Source organism: Zonotrichia albicollis, chromosome 17, assembly GCF_047830755.1.
Source record: "Zonotrichia albicollis isolate bZonAlb1 chromosome 17, bZonAlb1.hap1, whole genome shotgun sequence".
In the NCBI taxonomy this organism is placed as follows: domain Eukaryota; kingdom Metazoa; phylum Chordata; class Aves; order Passeriformes; family Passerellidae; genus Zonotrichia; species Zonotrichia albicollis.
In genome coordinates, this window is record NC_133835.1 from 10024586 (window position 1) to 10039192 (window position 14607).

The 14607-nt window shown below is 49.9% G+C and overlaps 1 protein-coding gene across 1 annotated transcript in view; it reads right to left on the bottom strand.

The window, feature by feature from the left end:
- COL20A1 (collagen type XX alpha 1 chain) overlaps positions 1-14420 on the bottom strand; it is a 54796-nt gene extending 40376 nt beyond the window's left edge. The window contains exons 1-9 of the mRNA XM_014268475.3: positions 13780-14420; positions 10122-10206; positions 7640-7750; positions 5948-6091; positions 5592-5738; positions 4505-4705; positions 3133-3288; positions 2020-2139; positions 1706-1870 (exon numbers count right to left, since the gene is read on the bottom strand). Of these exons, the coding sequence (XP_014123950.2) occupies positions 1706-1870; positions 2020-2139; positions 3133-3288; positions 4505-4705; positions 5592-5738; positions 5948-6091; positions 7640-7750; positions 10122-10194 (1117 nt within the window). The 5' untranslated portion in view covers positions 10195-10206; positions 13780-14420. The remainder of the gene's footprint in view (positions 1-1705; positions 1871-2019; positions 2140-3132; positions 3289-4504; positions 4706-5591; positions 5739-5947; positions 6092-7639; positions 7751-10121; positions 10207-13779) is intronic.
- Between the last annotated feature and the right edge of the window lie 187 nt (positions 14421-14607).

A 14607-nucleotide genomic window follows, 5' to 3' on the forward strand; every position in this document is an offset into this window, starting at 1 on the left:
TTAGCCTTCCAGCATGGGGGAAGTCCAGCACATTGTAGACAGTGAGCTCCAGTGGCTCTGAGGCCACAGCTGCAGCTCCGCCTCGGCTGCGTTCTTCACCCCTGCCACCAGAGAACCAGGCTGCTGAGTTTGCACACAACCCCAGCATGGCAAGAAATAAGGATCTTGATTCCATGTTTTAAAAGGCTGGTTTATTATTTTATGTATTATATTAAAGGAAATATATATTAATGATATATGATAGTATGATATAGAGTTTTCATGTGATGTATTAAAGCTCTACTAAAAGAATAGAAGAAAGGATTTCATCAGAAGGCTTGAAAGGAATAGAAAGCAATGATAATAAAATATTGTGACTGACCAGAGAGTCCGAGACAGCTGGATTGTGATTGGCCATTAATTAAAAACAACCACGTGAGAGCAATCAGATTGCACCTGTTGCATTCCACGGCAGGAGATAATTGTTGTTTACATTTAGTTTCTGAGGGCCCTCAGCTTCTCAGGAGAAAAGGTCCTAACAAAAGAATTTTTCATAAAATATGTCCGTGACAGCAGGCTGAGAAATGCCCCACACAGGGCTTCACCAGCACCCTGCTCTCCCAGCACAGTGATGTCTTTTCCTGCACCAACCAGCTCAGCCCAGCCTGGGAAGAGCTTTCTGCTCAGAAAGCTTTTAGTGGCCTGGAGATAGCCTGGTAGATCTTCCTGCTGTTTTCCTGCCTCCTCACCACTTGCAGGCTTGGCTGTCAGAAAGGTAGATGTTTTTCAACCTGAGAGGCAGTTGGCATAAACATGAGGGACTGAATGAACAAATAACCATTTTATATTTATGATGTGCCAGCGCTCCCCACAGAGAGCCTGTTGTTCGTCAGAACATCACATTGCATTTCAACAGTCAGGGATGAGTAAAAAGCAGCCCTTTTATGTAACAGAATTTCTCCATCTCACAGCATCCTCCATCCTTCAGCTCCCCCTCCTCATTAACTCTCTGCTGACCAAGGCCCACAGTACCACTCATTTTGCTTCCCAGAGCGTGGTTCAAGGTTTCCTAACACTGTCCAAAGAGGCTCAGCAGCTCTCCTCCCTCCATAAATGCCACTTACCTGCATAACACTATGCAATAAACCCTCACTTGCATGTTCCCAACATAATTTAGCACTTTTGGAGATTGCAATTTTAGGGGAGCTTTTATCTAACTTTATTGCTCATGTATCAGTCTCCAGCAGACCCCATGTCCTCCAAGGCCAGAGCTGCTCAAGGCCATTCTGTGTCTCGGTGTTGCTGGCAGACAGTGAAAAGCAGATAATGTTGTTATTCAGAGAAATGGGAAGTTGTGAGAGGCAGTAATTATACAGAAGGTCCCCTGCCACCCCCAACACAATGTTCTCTTGCCCAGTTCCACAGCTGAGAATATTGTTTTCATGGCACTGGTCCCTGAGGCTCCCAAAGGTCCTTAGATGGGAAGTGTGAAATCTCTCATGCGAATACCTTCCCCCCAAAAAATACATCATTTCAAGACACTGCCTGGGCTGAATAAATGAGTTAATTTTCATCTGAGCCACAGTGTAATAAGGTCTCACCCACCACCTCAGTTCTACATCCTCAGGATGCTTCTGTCAAAGTTGAGGGAACACAACCTTCAATTTGAAGATGACCAAAAATAGGTTGGCTTTGTCCTACAGCTTATCAATGGCTGTGATCTTACCAATGGCAAATATCTCTATGCCCAGGTTTTTCAAGGTCTGAGCAGCCAGGTTGGCATCATCCTGGGACTTCCCATCAGTCAGGAGGATTACCAACTTCTCAGCCTCCAGCCGGGCACCAGCGTCTGGTTTCAGATTCTGCTCCAGGACGTGGGTCAGGGCCAGACCTGGGGAGGGGCAGAGATGGAGGTTGTACCACAGCCTTCCAAAAAAACCACATGTTTTCTCTCCTCCCCGGTGGCCACAGTCCCCACAGAGCCCATAATCCATGGGAACAGATTTCCCCACTGTTCAGAGCCCTGCCAGGTGGAGTTACCTGTAAAGGTGTTGCCGCCCTTGTACCGCAGGTTCCTCACGGCCTCCAGCAGCTGTTCCCTGGTGGAGTGAGCGCTCAGATCCCACTCTGTCCTGGGGTCACTGCTGTACTGGGACAGCCCTGGGGAAGACAGGAGCCATGGGCATCCAGCCAGCCCAGGGGAGCTGCAGGAGCCCCACTCTGGGAGCTGCTGTCAGGATTGGCAGGGAGGATGACACCAAATAATGACAGGGACTGGGTGTGAGCACATGGGGCTTCTAACTCCACTTTCTGCATGGTTCTGAGAAAATAGCATGAAGTTGAGTCATGGGGGGATTTTGCTGGATATTGGGAAAAGGTTCTTCCCCCAGATAGTGGTGGGGCTCTGAACAGGTTCCCAGGGCAGTGGTCACAGTCCCAGGCTCACAGAGCTCAAGGAATGTTTGGATAATGCTCTCAGGCACAGAGTGGGATCTTTGGGGTGTTCTGTGCAGGGCCAGGACTTGGACTCAATGATCCTTATGGGTCCCTCCCAAATTATAATATTCCACAATTCTGTGATTCTCTGGTCCTGCCATGCTGGCAGCAAAGCCATGCCTCAGACCCCATGGGGTACAGGAGTACACATCCCCCTCATGATGATCAGAGGAATTTGATAAGGTGCCAAAGTTAATCCAGGTCAAACAATGAGCTGCAAGGGCTGAGAAGGATTTACACCATCCTATTTCATGTACAGCCTGGCTGCCAGCATCACTCAGAGCTGGAAGCAGCCCCATTCGGTGCCCCATTCCCTGCTGAACTCACAGCAGCCCCAGTGGGGCATTGCCTCTGCACCCAGTGCACTGGTGGCTGAGCACATCCTCAGAGATGGCAGCAAATCCCAAAAGTGTCTCAGCATCATCACCTGACCCAAGGCTGCCCAAAGACAGCGCTGCTGCTCACTGTGCAGATATTTTTCATGGCCACTAGAGGCCAGAGCTTGCTGCCAGATGGAAAAAGCTTCCAAGAGCAGCTCAAGGACCCCATCCTAGAGAAATAACAGCTCCCAAGAGGAGCACATCACCACGGGGACAAGAGACCAAGGCCCCTTCCAATATCAACATCCCAAGGTCAGGAAACAGGATCATGTCCTACCTACTCTGATCTTGTCTTCTGCAATACTGAATGGGGAAATCAAATTGCTCAGGAACTCCTTGATGAGCTTGAAATTGTTGCGCCCGATGCTCCAGGAGCCATCCACGAGCAGGACAATGTCAGTCATAGCAGGAGTGTCACACTGAAACTGGGAGCCTGCAGGGGAAAGGTTGGATACTCAGAGAAGTAGTTGTGAGGAGGAAAACCTGCTTTGGTTTTAAGATAAAAATCAAATCTGCTGTGCAAGGCCTTGTCTGGATGGTGGAATGGACCATCTGCCAGTCTGGCACATGTCAGCATCCTGTGAAAACCATGGAGCCAAGGATAACCCATCTCAGCACCTCAAAATGGAGTGGTGTGCAGCTGCACCTCTGCAAAGAAGGGGTTAAAGCTGTCAGGAAGCATGTGCTAACCCAAGCACAGCTCTCTGCAAGCTGTCAGCTCCATTCCATCTCTGCCCCAGCCCAGTGCTTCCTTTTATCTAGCTTAAGTCTCCAAGAATTGCAGGTGATTGCTTAATTCCATTCCATCACGAGATCCCCTGTGGGCTACAATTATTTCATGGCTTTATATTAAATCCAATCTCTCAGCAAAAACCTGCTGGCACCATGGATGCTCCAGCTCTGCCTCCCTCCCCACCCCTGGCCCTCAGCTCAGCAGAGGATATGATAAGGCATTTTGCTAATTGGAGTCATCTTCCTTGAGTATTGCTCAGATGAAGAATATTCCATCTTTGGTGGAGGGGAAGCAGATGATCCCACTGAGATTTATCAGGCTCCAAGGAGGTGTGTCTCCTCTCACAGTCATGGATTTCTACTGGGCCAAAGGGGATGCTCTGGCCCATCCCATTCCCACCATTTCAGCAGAGCTGGGAGCCATCACAATCTCAACTGAATCTGAAGGATCCTCATGGATCAGATATCTGTGAAACACAAAGAACAAGCCCAGAAGGAGGAGCAGACCAGATAACAAACACTCCTGGTGCTTGGAAAGGAAACACCTTGGGAAGGTCCATGGCTGGCGGTGCTCTGCTGAGGAACACAAATGCTTACATGAATCTCCCAGAAGCAGGGGGAGATGACAACGTGAAGAGAGAATGCTGCCAAATCAATTAAAATCAGTAAATTAAATCATCTGCAATGAATTCCTGGCCCAACTCCAGCTTTCCTGAGAATTCATGTTGTTCTACAGGACTCCAAATTTCTCCAGTGAGCTCTGACATCTCCCAGAGCATGAGCTAGGGATTGGAAGCACAACCAGCAGCACTGTACTCTGGGGGGGGGCAGAGGGTGGGCTGGAAAGCTGGAATTCAGTGAGTGTTAGGGAAAACAGCAGGGGAAAAGGAGCAGGACATGTCTGAACCCCCTCTCACCTCGTCTCAGTGAATCCTTTGGGGGTTTTTCTTTTCCTGGAGTCTCTCGCTCCGTGCTTGCAGGAGTGTGCTGGGATGATTTTGGGGTTGTTGATGCTGTTTCTGTCATGCTGACCTCCACACTGGGCTGGTTTCTTGTCGTTTCTCCCGAGCTCTTTGGCTGAACCCCCTTCTGCCTTTTCCTTTCAGCTCTGTCCTTTGCTGTGCTCCAAAGAGAAAAATCCCATTGTCCCAAACTGTGTTATCCCCATCCAACCCCACTCCTCAGCTGATTTATGCCCCATTTAGCACAGGTTTAGGGGGCTCAGAAAGGGTAAAATTCCAACAATTTTATGGAAATAGGTGGGTGGATTGTCACCACCTTCATTCATACCTCTCTGAGAAGGCTGCATGTGTGCTCAAGAGCTAATATTAAAGATGGGTCACATCAACAAGTGTGTTGTTCCCATTATCATTCATGATGAAAAACAATGAATGTTTATAAAATATAAATCAGGAAAAACATTCCATGGCACCTCATACCCCGTTCCTCTCCAGAGCTCAGCAATCTGTGACCTACAAACACCCTGAGCTAGTGCAAGACTTTTTGGATAATGGCCCTGGTGGATCTTGCTTCCATCAACAGGTGAAATACCCTTTTGAGCCCATGGAAACATGAGAATCTGTAGTTACATACAGTTCTTAGCCAGGGAGGTTGAGGGAATCCTTCTTGCAGAGCACCTGCAGCCAGCCCTGGGACACAGAGCTTAGGGAAAAAGCACCATCAGCTTCTCAGGGAGCAGCTTGCTCTCAAAGAATCCACATTCAGTCAAAGGATGGGTTTGCATCTGCTGAATTTGGGTACCTGGACGTGCATTTTCAGCTTGGCTGGAATGAGGGGCAAATATTTTTAGGTGGTTTACTGTGTTTCTGTGCAAAGGATGAAACCAGGCTAGCAAGGCTCACTGTACGAATATCTGTGATGAAGGGAGATTGTAGTGAGAAAATGGGGATGGTTTTAGGGACAGCTGAATGCCATGGTAGCATGGCACAGGCTGTGGCTCAAAATCAATTCCCTGTGAGACTCCAGGATGGTGAGAGTACCCACCTGAGTGTGGCAGGGCAGTGTTCAGGGGTGGTGGGGTGTCCTCAGCCAACCCACTGTGCTCAGCTGCTGAGGTGAGATTCTTTCCTGACGCAGCTCCTGCGTTCCTGCGGCTGTTTCTGGTCTGGGATGCATTTCTGAGCTCCTCTACTGTGGGAAGACCAAAAATAGAGAAATTGCACATCTAGAGAGCCACAGTGCCTCCCTCATCCCCTGAGTTTTCCCCATCTCCCATCTTCCAACCAAAACAGTACCAGGCTCTGGGATTGCTGAGCACTCTGCAGGGCATGTGCCAGAGCAGCCACATCCCCAAGAGCCTCAGGAGCTCTGAGTGGTAAAATTTAGCCCTCTCCACTTACTCACAAATTTCCTCTTGGCAAACAGGGCTTCCTGGGAGCCGTTGAGCACGTAGACCTGCAGGGTGTATTCCTTGGTGGGGCTCAGCCCTCCCACTGTGGCTTTGGGAGTCTTGGTTTTCAGCATGACTTCTTGCTCTGAGTCCCCTGAGGTGGGATGAAGCCACAGCTCAGAGCCTGTCAGAGCTTAAATTTAAGTTGACAGTAGCAAAAGCAGCACTGAAATGCAGGGAATGTCTGCCTAGGGACTGCAGTCAGCTCCTATTCATGCTTTAAATTTTGAGGAGCTCTGATTTTTTACTCTTTTTCTTCAGCGTAGAGCTGGGAAGATTGAGGTGGGTTTTTTAAATCCCTGGTATGTACCCAAATTAGAGAATTACTTCCTACCCAGTATTAATACAACTTTCACCAGCTTCCCAAGGACTGTTGAATGAAAAGCTGGTGTTGAGAGTGTAAAGCTGGTGTTGAGAGTGCAAAGACTGGCAACTGCTTATGAAAACACCCAGCTGGTTGAGGCCATGTGTGACACAATGAGGAAGTGACTCGGAGTCTCTGGAGGTCACTGCTGGCCCTTGGACTCATCTCACCCCAGCTGTGCCGCCTCTGCCCCATCTGTCTGCAGGGCACCGCTCATTTCTGGGGCTGGCACTGCCTCCAGACCCTTCCACAGCTGTGTCTGAGCTGTTGGACCCTGTCCTGGGGCTGGGATACCTCGAGCAGCCAAGGGCAATGAGCAGAGGGAGCAAGGCAGTGACTGCTGCCCAGCACAGAGGGGCACAGCAGGTCCCTAAACCCCTCTGATAGAAAGGTCTGGAGCTTTGAATTATGGAGATGGATGTGTTCCTGCCCCAGCCATCCCTGTGCTCCTGCCTGGGGCTGGAAACTCCCCAGCCTGAGAGGGAAAGCCTCAGGCATGTGCTGTGGGGATTCCTTGCATTCCCGGGATGCTCATCAATCTCTGCTGAGCTGAGGCTCTGGGGGCAACCAAGGAATGAGAAACCTGCTGCTCCAGGCTGGGAAACAGGTGGGGGCTGAGCTAAAATCGGGTGGATGATCACAGGAGCTGCCGCCCTGCACTCCTGCTCCCTTTTCCGGCTCACTGGGAACAGAATGCCAGCCATGATTGAGGATGGCTCAGCCCCTCCTCCCCTCTGAGGGACATCGTGTCCTTCCAACCCCACCAGGTTCAACATCTGAAATCAGGGAGTAGGGGTAGGAAGCTGGAGGGATGAGCCTACCCACACAAATAGGGTCAGAGGCTTCCCATTCCTTGTCCCTGCAGTGGTGGCAGAGCTGGGAGCTGCACAGAAGAGCCAGGCAAGGAACCTGTTTCATTTTTGTCTCACAGAGTCCCAAAGAACAGCATTTCTGGCTAAACCTTTCCCCTAGGGTGAAGAGGGCTGAATTTCCCCTCTTTCCTGTGAAGGAGTGAAAAAGGGATAGTGCCTGCATTGGGTGGCACTACAAACTGCTCCCACGGTGGCCAGAGAGGCTCCTTGTCACTGCTGCACGTACAGCCCAGTGAAACCAGCCCTTGGAACCAGAGCAGGCTGTGGGTAACTCCCTCTGCCTTGTCTCTGTTCCCTTAAGGTCTCAATAATTCTCATTTCTCATCTTTAGGAGCTGCTGTGCTCCCGGTGCAGCTCAGTCCCGCTGAGCTCTGCTGGGGCCCAAGCCCAGGGTGTCAGCACGTACCTGCCATGGGCTTTACCCGAACTTTGTAGCCATTGATGTTCCCCTCAGTCTCTTTCCACTTCATCTGCAGCCTGTCTTCTGAGAGGACAGTGAGTTTCAGCCGGCCTGACCCTGAGGAGGAGGAGGAGACGTGGCCATGCTGTTGGGGCTGCAATTCCTGCCACAAACCCCACCCTGCTGTCTCCCCCAAGGATATGGGAGTGCTTGTGGTACAAAGGGCGCCTTCCCCACCCCAGGCAAGTCCTCAGCATCCCCTGGGGCTGTGTGGCATCTCCTGAAGTCTCCTTGCACCTCTGCAGGCCTGGAGCCTCCTGTGCAAGGAGGAGTTTCTCATTTATACCCCTGCAGAAAGGTAAAGCAGCCTCCCCACAAGTGAGGGCTTTCTCTGAACCCTTCATGCCCTGAAGGGCTCTCCCAGGAGCTTTCAGGATGAATGGTGTTTTACAGCAAGTGTGTTCAGTGCAAACACGTGCAATGGGAGGGCAGCAAATGAGCTCAAGCAAGGCTCCTCAATAGGCTTGGGATGCTCAGAAATGCAGGAATTCCCCAGGTGATGGATCCCACACTTGTGCAGAATGATCAGAGGCAGCTCCAAGGACCAGCTGGGTTTAGAAAGAAGGAAATAAAAAGAAAGAAAAGCTGATAAAGTGTAAATAACAGCTCCTGGCAGGACCATAACTCATGGGCACCAGCTTGTATCAGTTTGCTGCAGGGAGCTGCAAGCTAAATGACAAATCCTGAGGGAAAAAATAGTATCAGACAAGGAGGTAAAGAGAAGAAAGAGCACATTCCTTTATCAGCTCCAGATTTCACAGCTATCTGTTAACCCAGATAGATGGCTGAGCCCTTGTGTCACTCCTTGAATCCACGATTCCTGTCACACAAATGTCACCATATGAACCTTTCTCACTCAGCTGGATGCAGGATGGCAACTCAGCAGATTTCTCTCCCCTCCCTGTGACACTGTGCCCAGAGCTGCCTTTCCAGCAGGATGCCCTAATCTGCAGTGAGTGAGCACACCATAAACATCTGCACCCAAGGGCTCCCCCTCATTTGCAGCTGTTACCAATCTTTTTCCCTTTACAATTACTCATAAAAAAATAAATCTCAGAGTGACCTGGAGTTCCTGCTCAGTGCTGCCAAAGTGTCACCCAGGGCTCCTCATCTCCCTAATCTGGTCCTGCACTAATCCCTGACACCTCCTGACATCCCTGCCATGATGTCACCCCCCAGGAAAGCAGTGAGAGCTGGCACTGAGGGTCCTGCTTGTCTCAGCCCAACATCTGGGCCTTAACCTTTCCCTGCAGAGACTTCCTGCAAGCTGCCCAACAAGCAGATAACTATTTTGGGGAAACAAAGCTCAGATTCACATCTCACCCCAGGCAAATCTGAAGAGGAAGAAAGAAAACAGGGGGAAGAGGGATGAAGGGCAAAAAGCAAATCCTAAAATCACGCCTAAGAGAAATGGTAAAAGATCATGGAACAATGAGGGGAATTCATAGCTAGATTAAACATGGAGCTGTCTTCTTTTGGCCAAGTGTGGTCCAGCTCCTTGGGCATCACTCTAGGAGCCCAGAAGTGAAAAAGACAAGAATGTCCCCAGACAGACCAGAAAGGACATCATCCTCTAAAGCACCATTATGTGCTGGATGCAAATGATCCCCAGTGCCATGAAAGCTCCACTGTTTCCTTGCCCTGTGTTGGATGTGCACTGTTTGATGCAGTAACCTTGCTCTCAGGGAGTTAAGCCCAGGCTTAACTGCAGAAGTCTGGAAGACACACAGCAGGGAGACACATCTGTCCCAGCCCTGCAGGGCCATCCACCTCTCTAGAAACCTTTGTGCTCATCAGACAAAACCTAAAGGTGGCTCTTCCACATCAGAAAGGCTGTGCTGAGGTGCTGGAGGAATTTTCTGGGGAGCAGGATGATACAGGATGAATCACCTGCATCAGCCAGATGTTGCACCACATCTCACCACAAACACCCAAAGCAGGAAGGTGCAGTGTCTAAAGAAGCAAAAGCCTTTTCCTTCCTATTTCTCAGGCTCCCACAGATCACAGAAGTCCCCCTGTGCTTGCACAGGCTGAAATGCATCCCTGATGGGCTGCACTGCTGCCAGGGGTGGGGACAGGCCAGGCAGGGTGGGGAGGGATGGAGGGGCTCTCCCAGATGGGGCCCCTGACCCCTCATTGCTCTTCATGCTTGGGAAAGGCTCTTTGGAGCTTCACCAGCAGACAGCAGAGCACAGCAGCCCCCTGGAATAATGCCTGGCTCTGGGAATACCCCTGAGAGTGCTGTCACTGCCTTAGGGAGGGCTGGGCTGCCCCAGGGCACACAAACCTCAGGAAAAGCCTCACCAGGGCAGGCAGGCTCCTTTGGGAATGCCCCTGACAGTGCTGTCACTGTCAGCAGTGAGGGCTGGGCTGTCCCAGGGCACACAAACCTCAGGAACAGCCCCAGCAGGGCAGGCAGGCTCCTTACCTTGGCCCACTCGTCCCCAGACATGGCTCAGCACAGGCAGGCAGGCAAGAAAGAACCAAGTGTGGATCAGCATTGTGAGCAGGACCTGCAAAAGGGCAAATGCCAGGGAGGAGAAGTAAAAGTTGTGTTTCACCACATCCAAATCTAGGTTTTGTCCATCCTCATTTAAGGCACTGCAAGCTCTGGGCATCATGGATGGCACTGAAAGGATGGTGGAGAAGAACACACAGATTTTCCTGCAATTCCTATACATTATTTTATCTTTTTAGTCTCTCCAATATTGCTGTTCATGCCTTGGACTAAACTGTATTTACAAACCTGGTTTATAAGCACTTGAGCTCCCAGTGATGGGCTCTACTCTGACCATGGAAATCAACAACACTGGCACATGATTGGACACAGAGATTCCAGAATAACCTCTGGTTTAAACTGTGCAGAAGTAATTAATTGTGGTTATCATGCCCACAATCGTTCCAGGTGTACAGACAGCACTTTTCTCATGTCCCTGGCATGCACACACCAATCACAAGGGGGAAAGCACAGACAGGAGCACTCTGTAGCAGCCAGGCTCCTCAAACCACAGATTTAATGACATCACTTGCTGTGATAAAGCAATTTTGCAGCAGGAGGGATCCACAGACCCAGAGGAGTTTGTATGTGAACAGCTTACAAAGAAGGGGTTACTTCTTATTTCATTCCCAAGAATTTATATCCAGGATTTGTTGGGATAGTTGTGCTTTAATTTGTTCACCTGAACAGACTGAAAGCAGAGAGGTCAGACTTACCCATGGCAGAGGATCAGAATTCTGAACCAGTTTGACTCAGAAATAACCTCTGCAGAGTGGCCAAAGCTCACTGCCAGCCTCAGCCCATGGACCCACCTTTTCCAGCCTGGATTTCAGCGCTGTTCCCTTTGGGTCAGGAATTTTGGGTCAGCAGAAAACCCCCCTGATGGAAGCAGTGCCACCCCCTCATCTGGCTCCCAGCAAAGCAGGTTTTAAGCACCTGTTGTTGGCCTTTTGTCATCTCTGTGCTCCACATTTCAGCCTCACTGCTTCTGGCAGAACCAGCCCTGCACCCTGCAGTGACATTTCCCTTCCCTTCACCTTGATGGACAGGTATGCAGAGGCTCCTGGCAAATGCCTGATTCCCCCCAAACACAGCAGCTTGGTAGCAATTTCAAGGGAAAATAAATATGCACATGAGTGAGTGACTGACTCAGGCATGATCTGTTTAAATCAGATCTAAATTGCTGGAAGAATGAATGGAAAAACCTGCAAGTTGTAACAGGGAGTTGTTAACCGCCCTTGTCTGTCTGTAGTTTCTTTTTTTTATTATTGAAGATGAATGGAACAACTGCAGTGTAACCAGAGCCTTTAGCCATGGGAAACACTTGCTTTATTTTTCCAGCTAATAAAATGAGGTCATTGTTTATAAAAAACAGCAAACATTTGATAGGTGGTTTTCAGAACCCTGATTGTCACCTCCAGGAAAGCAGAGCCTGCCCTGGCTGCAGAGGTGTGTGTGCAAACAGCAGCAAAAAGTCAGCATTTTTCACATTCCTTGAACTAAAATTTCATTTTGCAATGCCACCAAACTGCTCTTGATTTCCTTGAAACTTCTTTGCAACTGCTGATAAACAGGATGCCAAACTCTGGCAAAAGCACAGGATTGGGTGGGATCTTTTCATGTTAACCAGGGTTATATGGGATCCAAAGTACAGAATAATAAACTCCTCCAGCCTGCACTGATCTGGGCTTACTGCAGGCTCTGACTCAGGCAGGAGCTTCCACCCTGTTGTGTCACTATGGATGAGTTCAGTATTATCATAGAATCACTGATTGGTTTGGGCTGGAAGGGACCTTAAAGCCCATTTTATCCCACCCCTGCCATGGGCAAGGACACCTTCCCCTATCCCAGGTTGCTTCAAGCTCCATCCAACCTGGCCTTGGACACTTCCAGGGATCCAGGGGCAGCCAGAGATTCTCTGGGCACCTGTGCCAGGGCCTCAGCACCCTCACAGTAATCCTGGTTTTAACCCAGATTGGGCACAGTTAGACTCCAGGGTGAGGATCTTTTCTGTGATTAAAGCAAGAAACAGAGACTTCACCTCTTCTGCCATCTCAGAGGCAAACCCATCACCACTCTGCCTCTTCTCCAACACTCCTTTTCCTAGCTGTAAATCAAGAATAAGAAATGCACCTGTCTGAAGTGGTGGAAGTCACACATCTGGAGGAGTTCCCTCTGCACACCTCCAACTCCAGGATCCTGTGGTCCCTCCCCATCCATCTCTGCCAGCAGCCAGCCAGGCTGAGTGTGGGGCTGAGGGGAGCCCAGGGACAGCAGGCAGGGAGCCCACAGCACGCTGGTGCCTCTCTCCTGTTACTCACCCCAGGGAAGGAATGCGGAGACAGCAGCACATGGAGCAAGTGGTGAGTATTTCCAGACCCTGGAAAGTAGGGGTGTGTGGGGAGCACACCACTTTCCACTTGCTCCAGTTGTGTGCTCAGAGGAGATTTGGAGGTTAAGGCAGTCAAAGCAGTCTCTTTTTTTTTTGTACAGGAAATTTTAGAAGTAGTCACTTTAGTTAAAGAAAAAAAAAAGTCAGCCACATATTTTTAAATTGTCAGGACTAAAGGTGAGGATTTTGCAGGCACTGTGAATTATTTCCATCCTCCACAGCCACAGTTTGGGGACATTTCCTCATGTCAGAGGTCATCACTGTCTCTGCACAGAAGCAATGTCACCTCGTGTCCCACTCACTGCTGGGCACAGGAGCAGTGCCAGGGACAGCCCTGCAGGAGAGACAGGGACTGCCCAAGGCAGGGAATAAATCTGTCCCACATTCCCTGAGTGCTTTGCTGGTTAAAGGACCTAAAACAGACTAAAAACCACAAATTCATCAACCCCTTTCTAGTTTCTCTTGGAAACTTCCTCTATTTCAGTTCCACTATTGAACAAAACTGGAAGCAGCACCAGACTGAAAAAAAAAGTCAGGAAAAAGTTCCATTTGTAGGCTGAGCTTTTGCAGCTCCCCCAGCCCATCAGGCTGAACCCTCCCACACCTCCAGGTGGGAAAAACCCACACAGGTGACAAACCCTTCCAAGCAGTATCTGGCAGCAATATCCTAGAGGATAGTACAGTTTTTAGAGGATATCCTAAATAGTAGAGTATTTTAGATAGATAACACAATATTTTAGAGGATATCCTACAATATCCTAGAGAATAGTACAGACTTTAGAGGATATCCTAAATAGTAGAGTATTTTAGATAGACAGTACAGTACTTTAGAGAATATCCTACAGGACACTAGAGGATAATACAGTTTTGTACTATCAACCACAAAACAGAAGGAAAAAAAGAGATCAAACCAACAAAAAAAAAAAGTGCATTTCTCACAGTCACAGCCCCTGAAGAGCCCCAGATCCTGGTTTGTTTAGGCTGATGTCAGGGAATGTGCCCTGAAGCCACCTCACCCTAAAGGATGGGATCTGATCCCCTGCCCGGCACCAAGCACTGCACCAGCTCCAGGCTGCCCAGACAGCAAAACCCTGCAGAAATTCCCTTTTTGCCATACCCACACATGCCCCAGAGGAGCAAACCCCTGCTGGGCATCCCTGCAAAGCCAGCCCCGAGGGGAGGGAAGGAGGCACAGACCTGTTGGAAACTCCGGCTACATCCTGGGACAGGGGCAGGAGCTGCCCTGGCGCCTCATCCGCTCCTCGGAGCGATTCAAGATCGCAATTCCAGCGGTCGGGAGGGACCGGGGAGGGGAGGGAGAACAGGGGGAGAGGGATGGGATTCCCCCACCGCCCTCTCCGCACGCACGGCTTGGCCAAAAAGAAGCGTGAAAAGCAGGAGGCTGCTCCTACGGGCAGGAGCAATGAAATAAAATAAATCTGCTAATGAAATAAAATAAAATCTCTGTCCGGGAGGCTGCAGGCTGATTTCCTAGAAGGCAGCAACAAGTGGTGGCTCCCTCCCACCCCGAGAGTGGCCGGGATGAATTCAGCGCAGCCCAGCCCCGCTCACTCCCATTCACAGCTGTGCGCACGGATGGGGGCTGCACACACAGCTGCGCTCCCTCTGCTTTAGGAAATGAAGCACATCTGTCCGTTCTGCACGGCCAGAGGCTGAACCGTGAGCTGGAGCTCCTCGGCTGTGAGATCCAGCCCTGCCAGAGGGATCCTCAGCGCCAGGAGCTCCTGGGAGGGACCCCAGTGTGCCAAAACTTCTGCTGGATGGATTTTGTCCTCGTTCCAGGAGGGAGTGACTGACAGTGACATTTCTGGTTACAGGGGCCAGATTTTCAGCTGCAACCGCGGGGGCTGTCAGCATCAGCCTGCCATCACAACTGAGGTTTAAGACACTTGCATTGCCATTCAGCAGGAAACATGGATACCTCTGGAAGTGTCAAGTTAAACGGGAAAAAAATAATAGTTTTCAAAATATTTTGCACATTAAACAAACCTTGGTTAGCTCTTT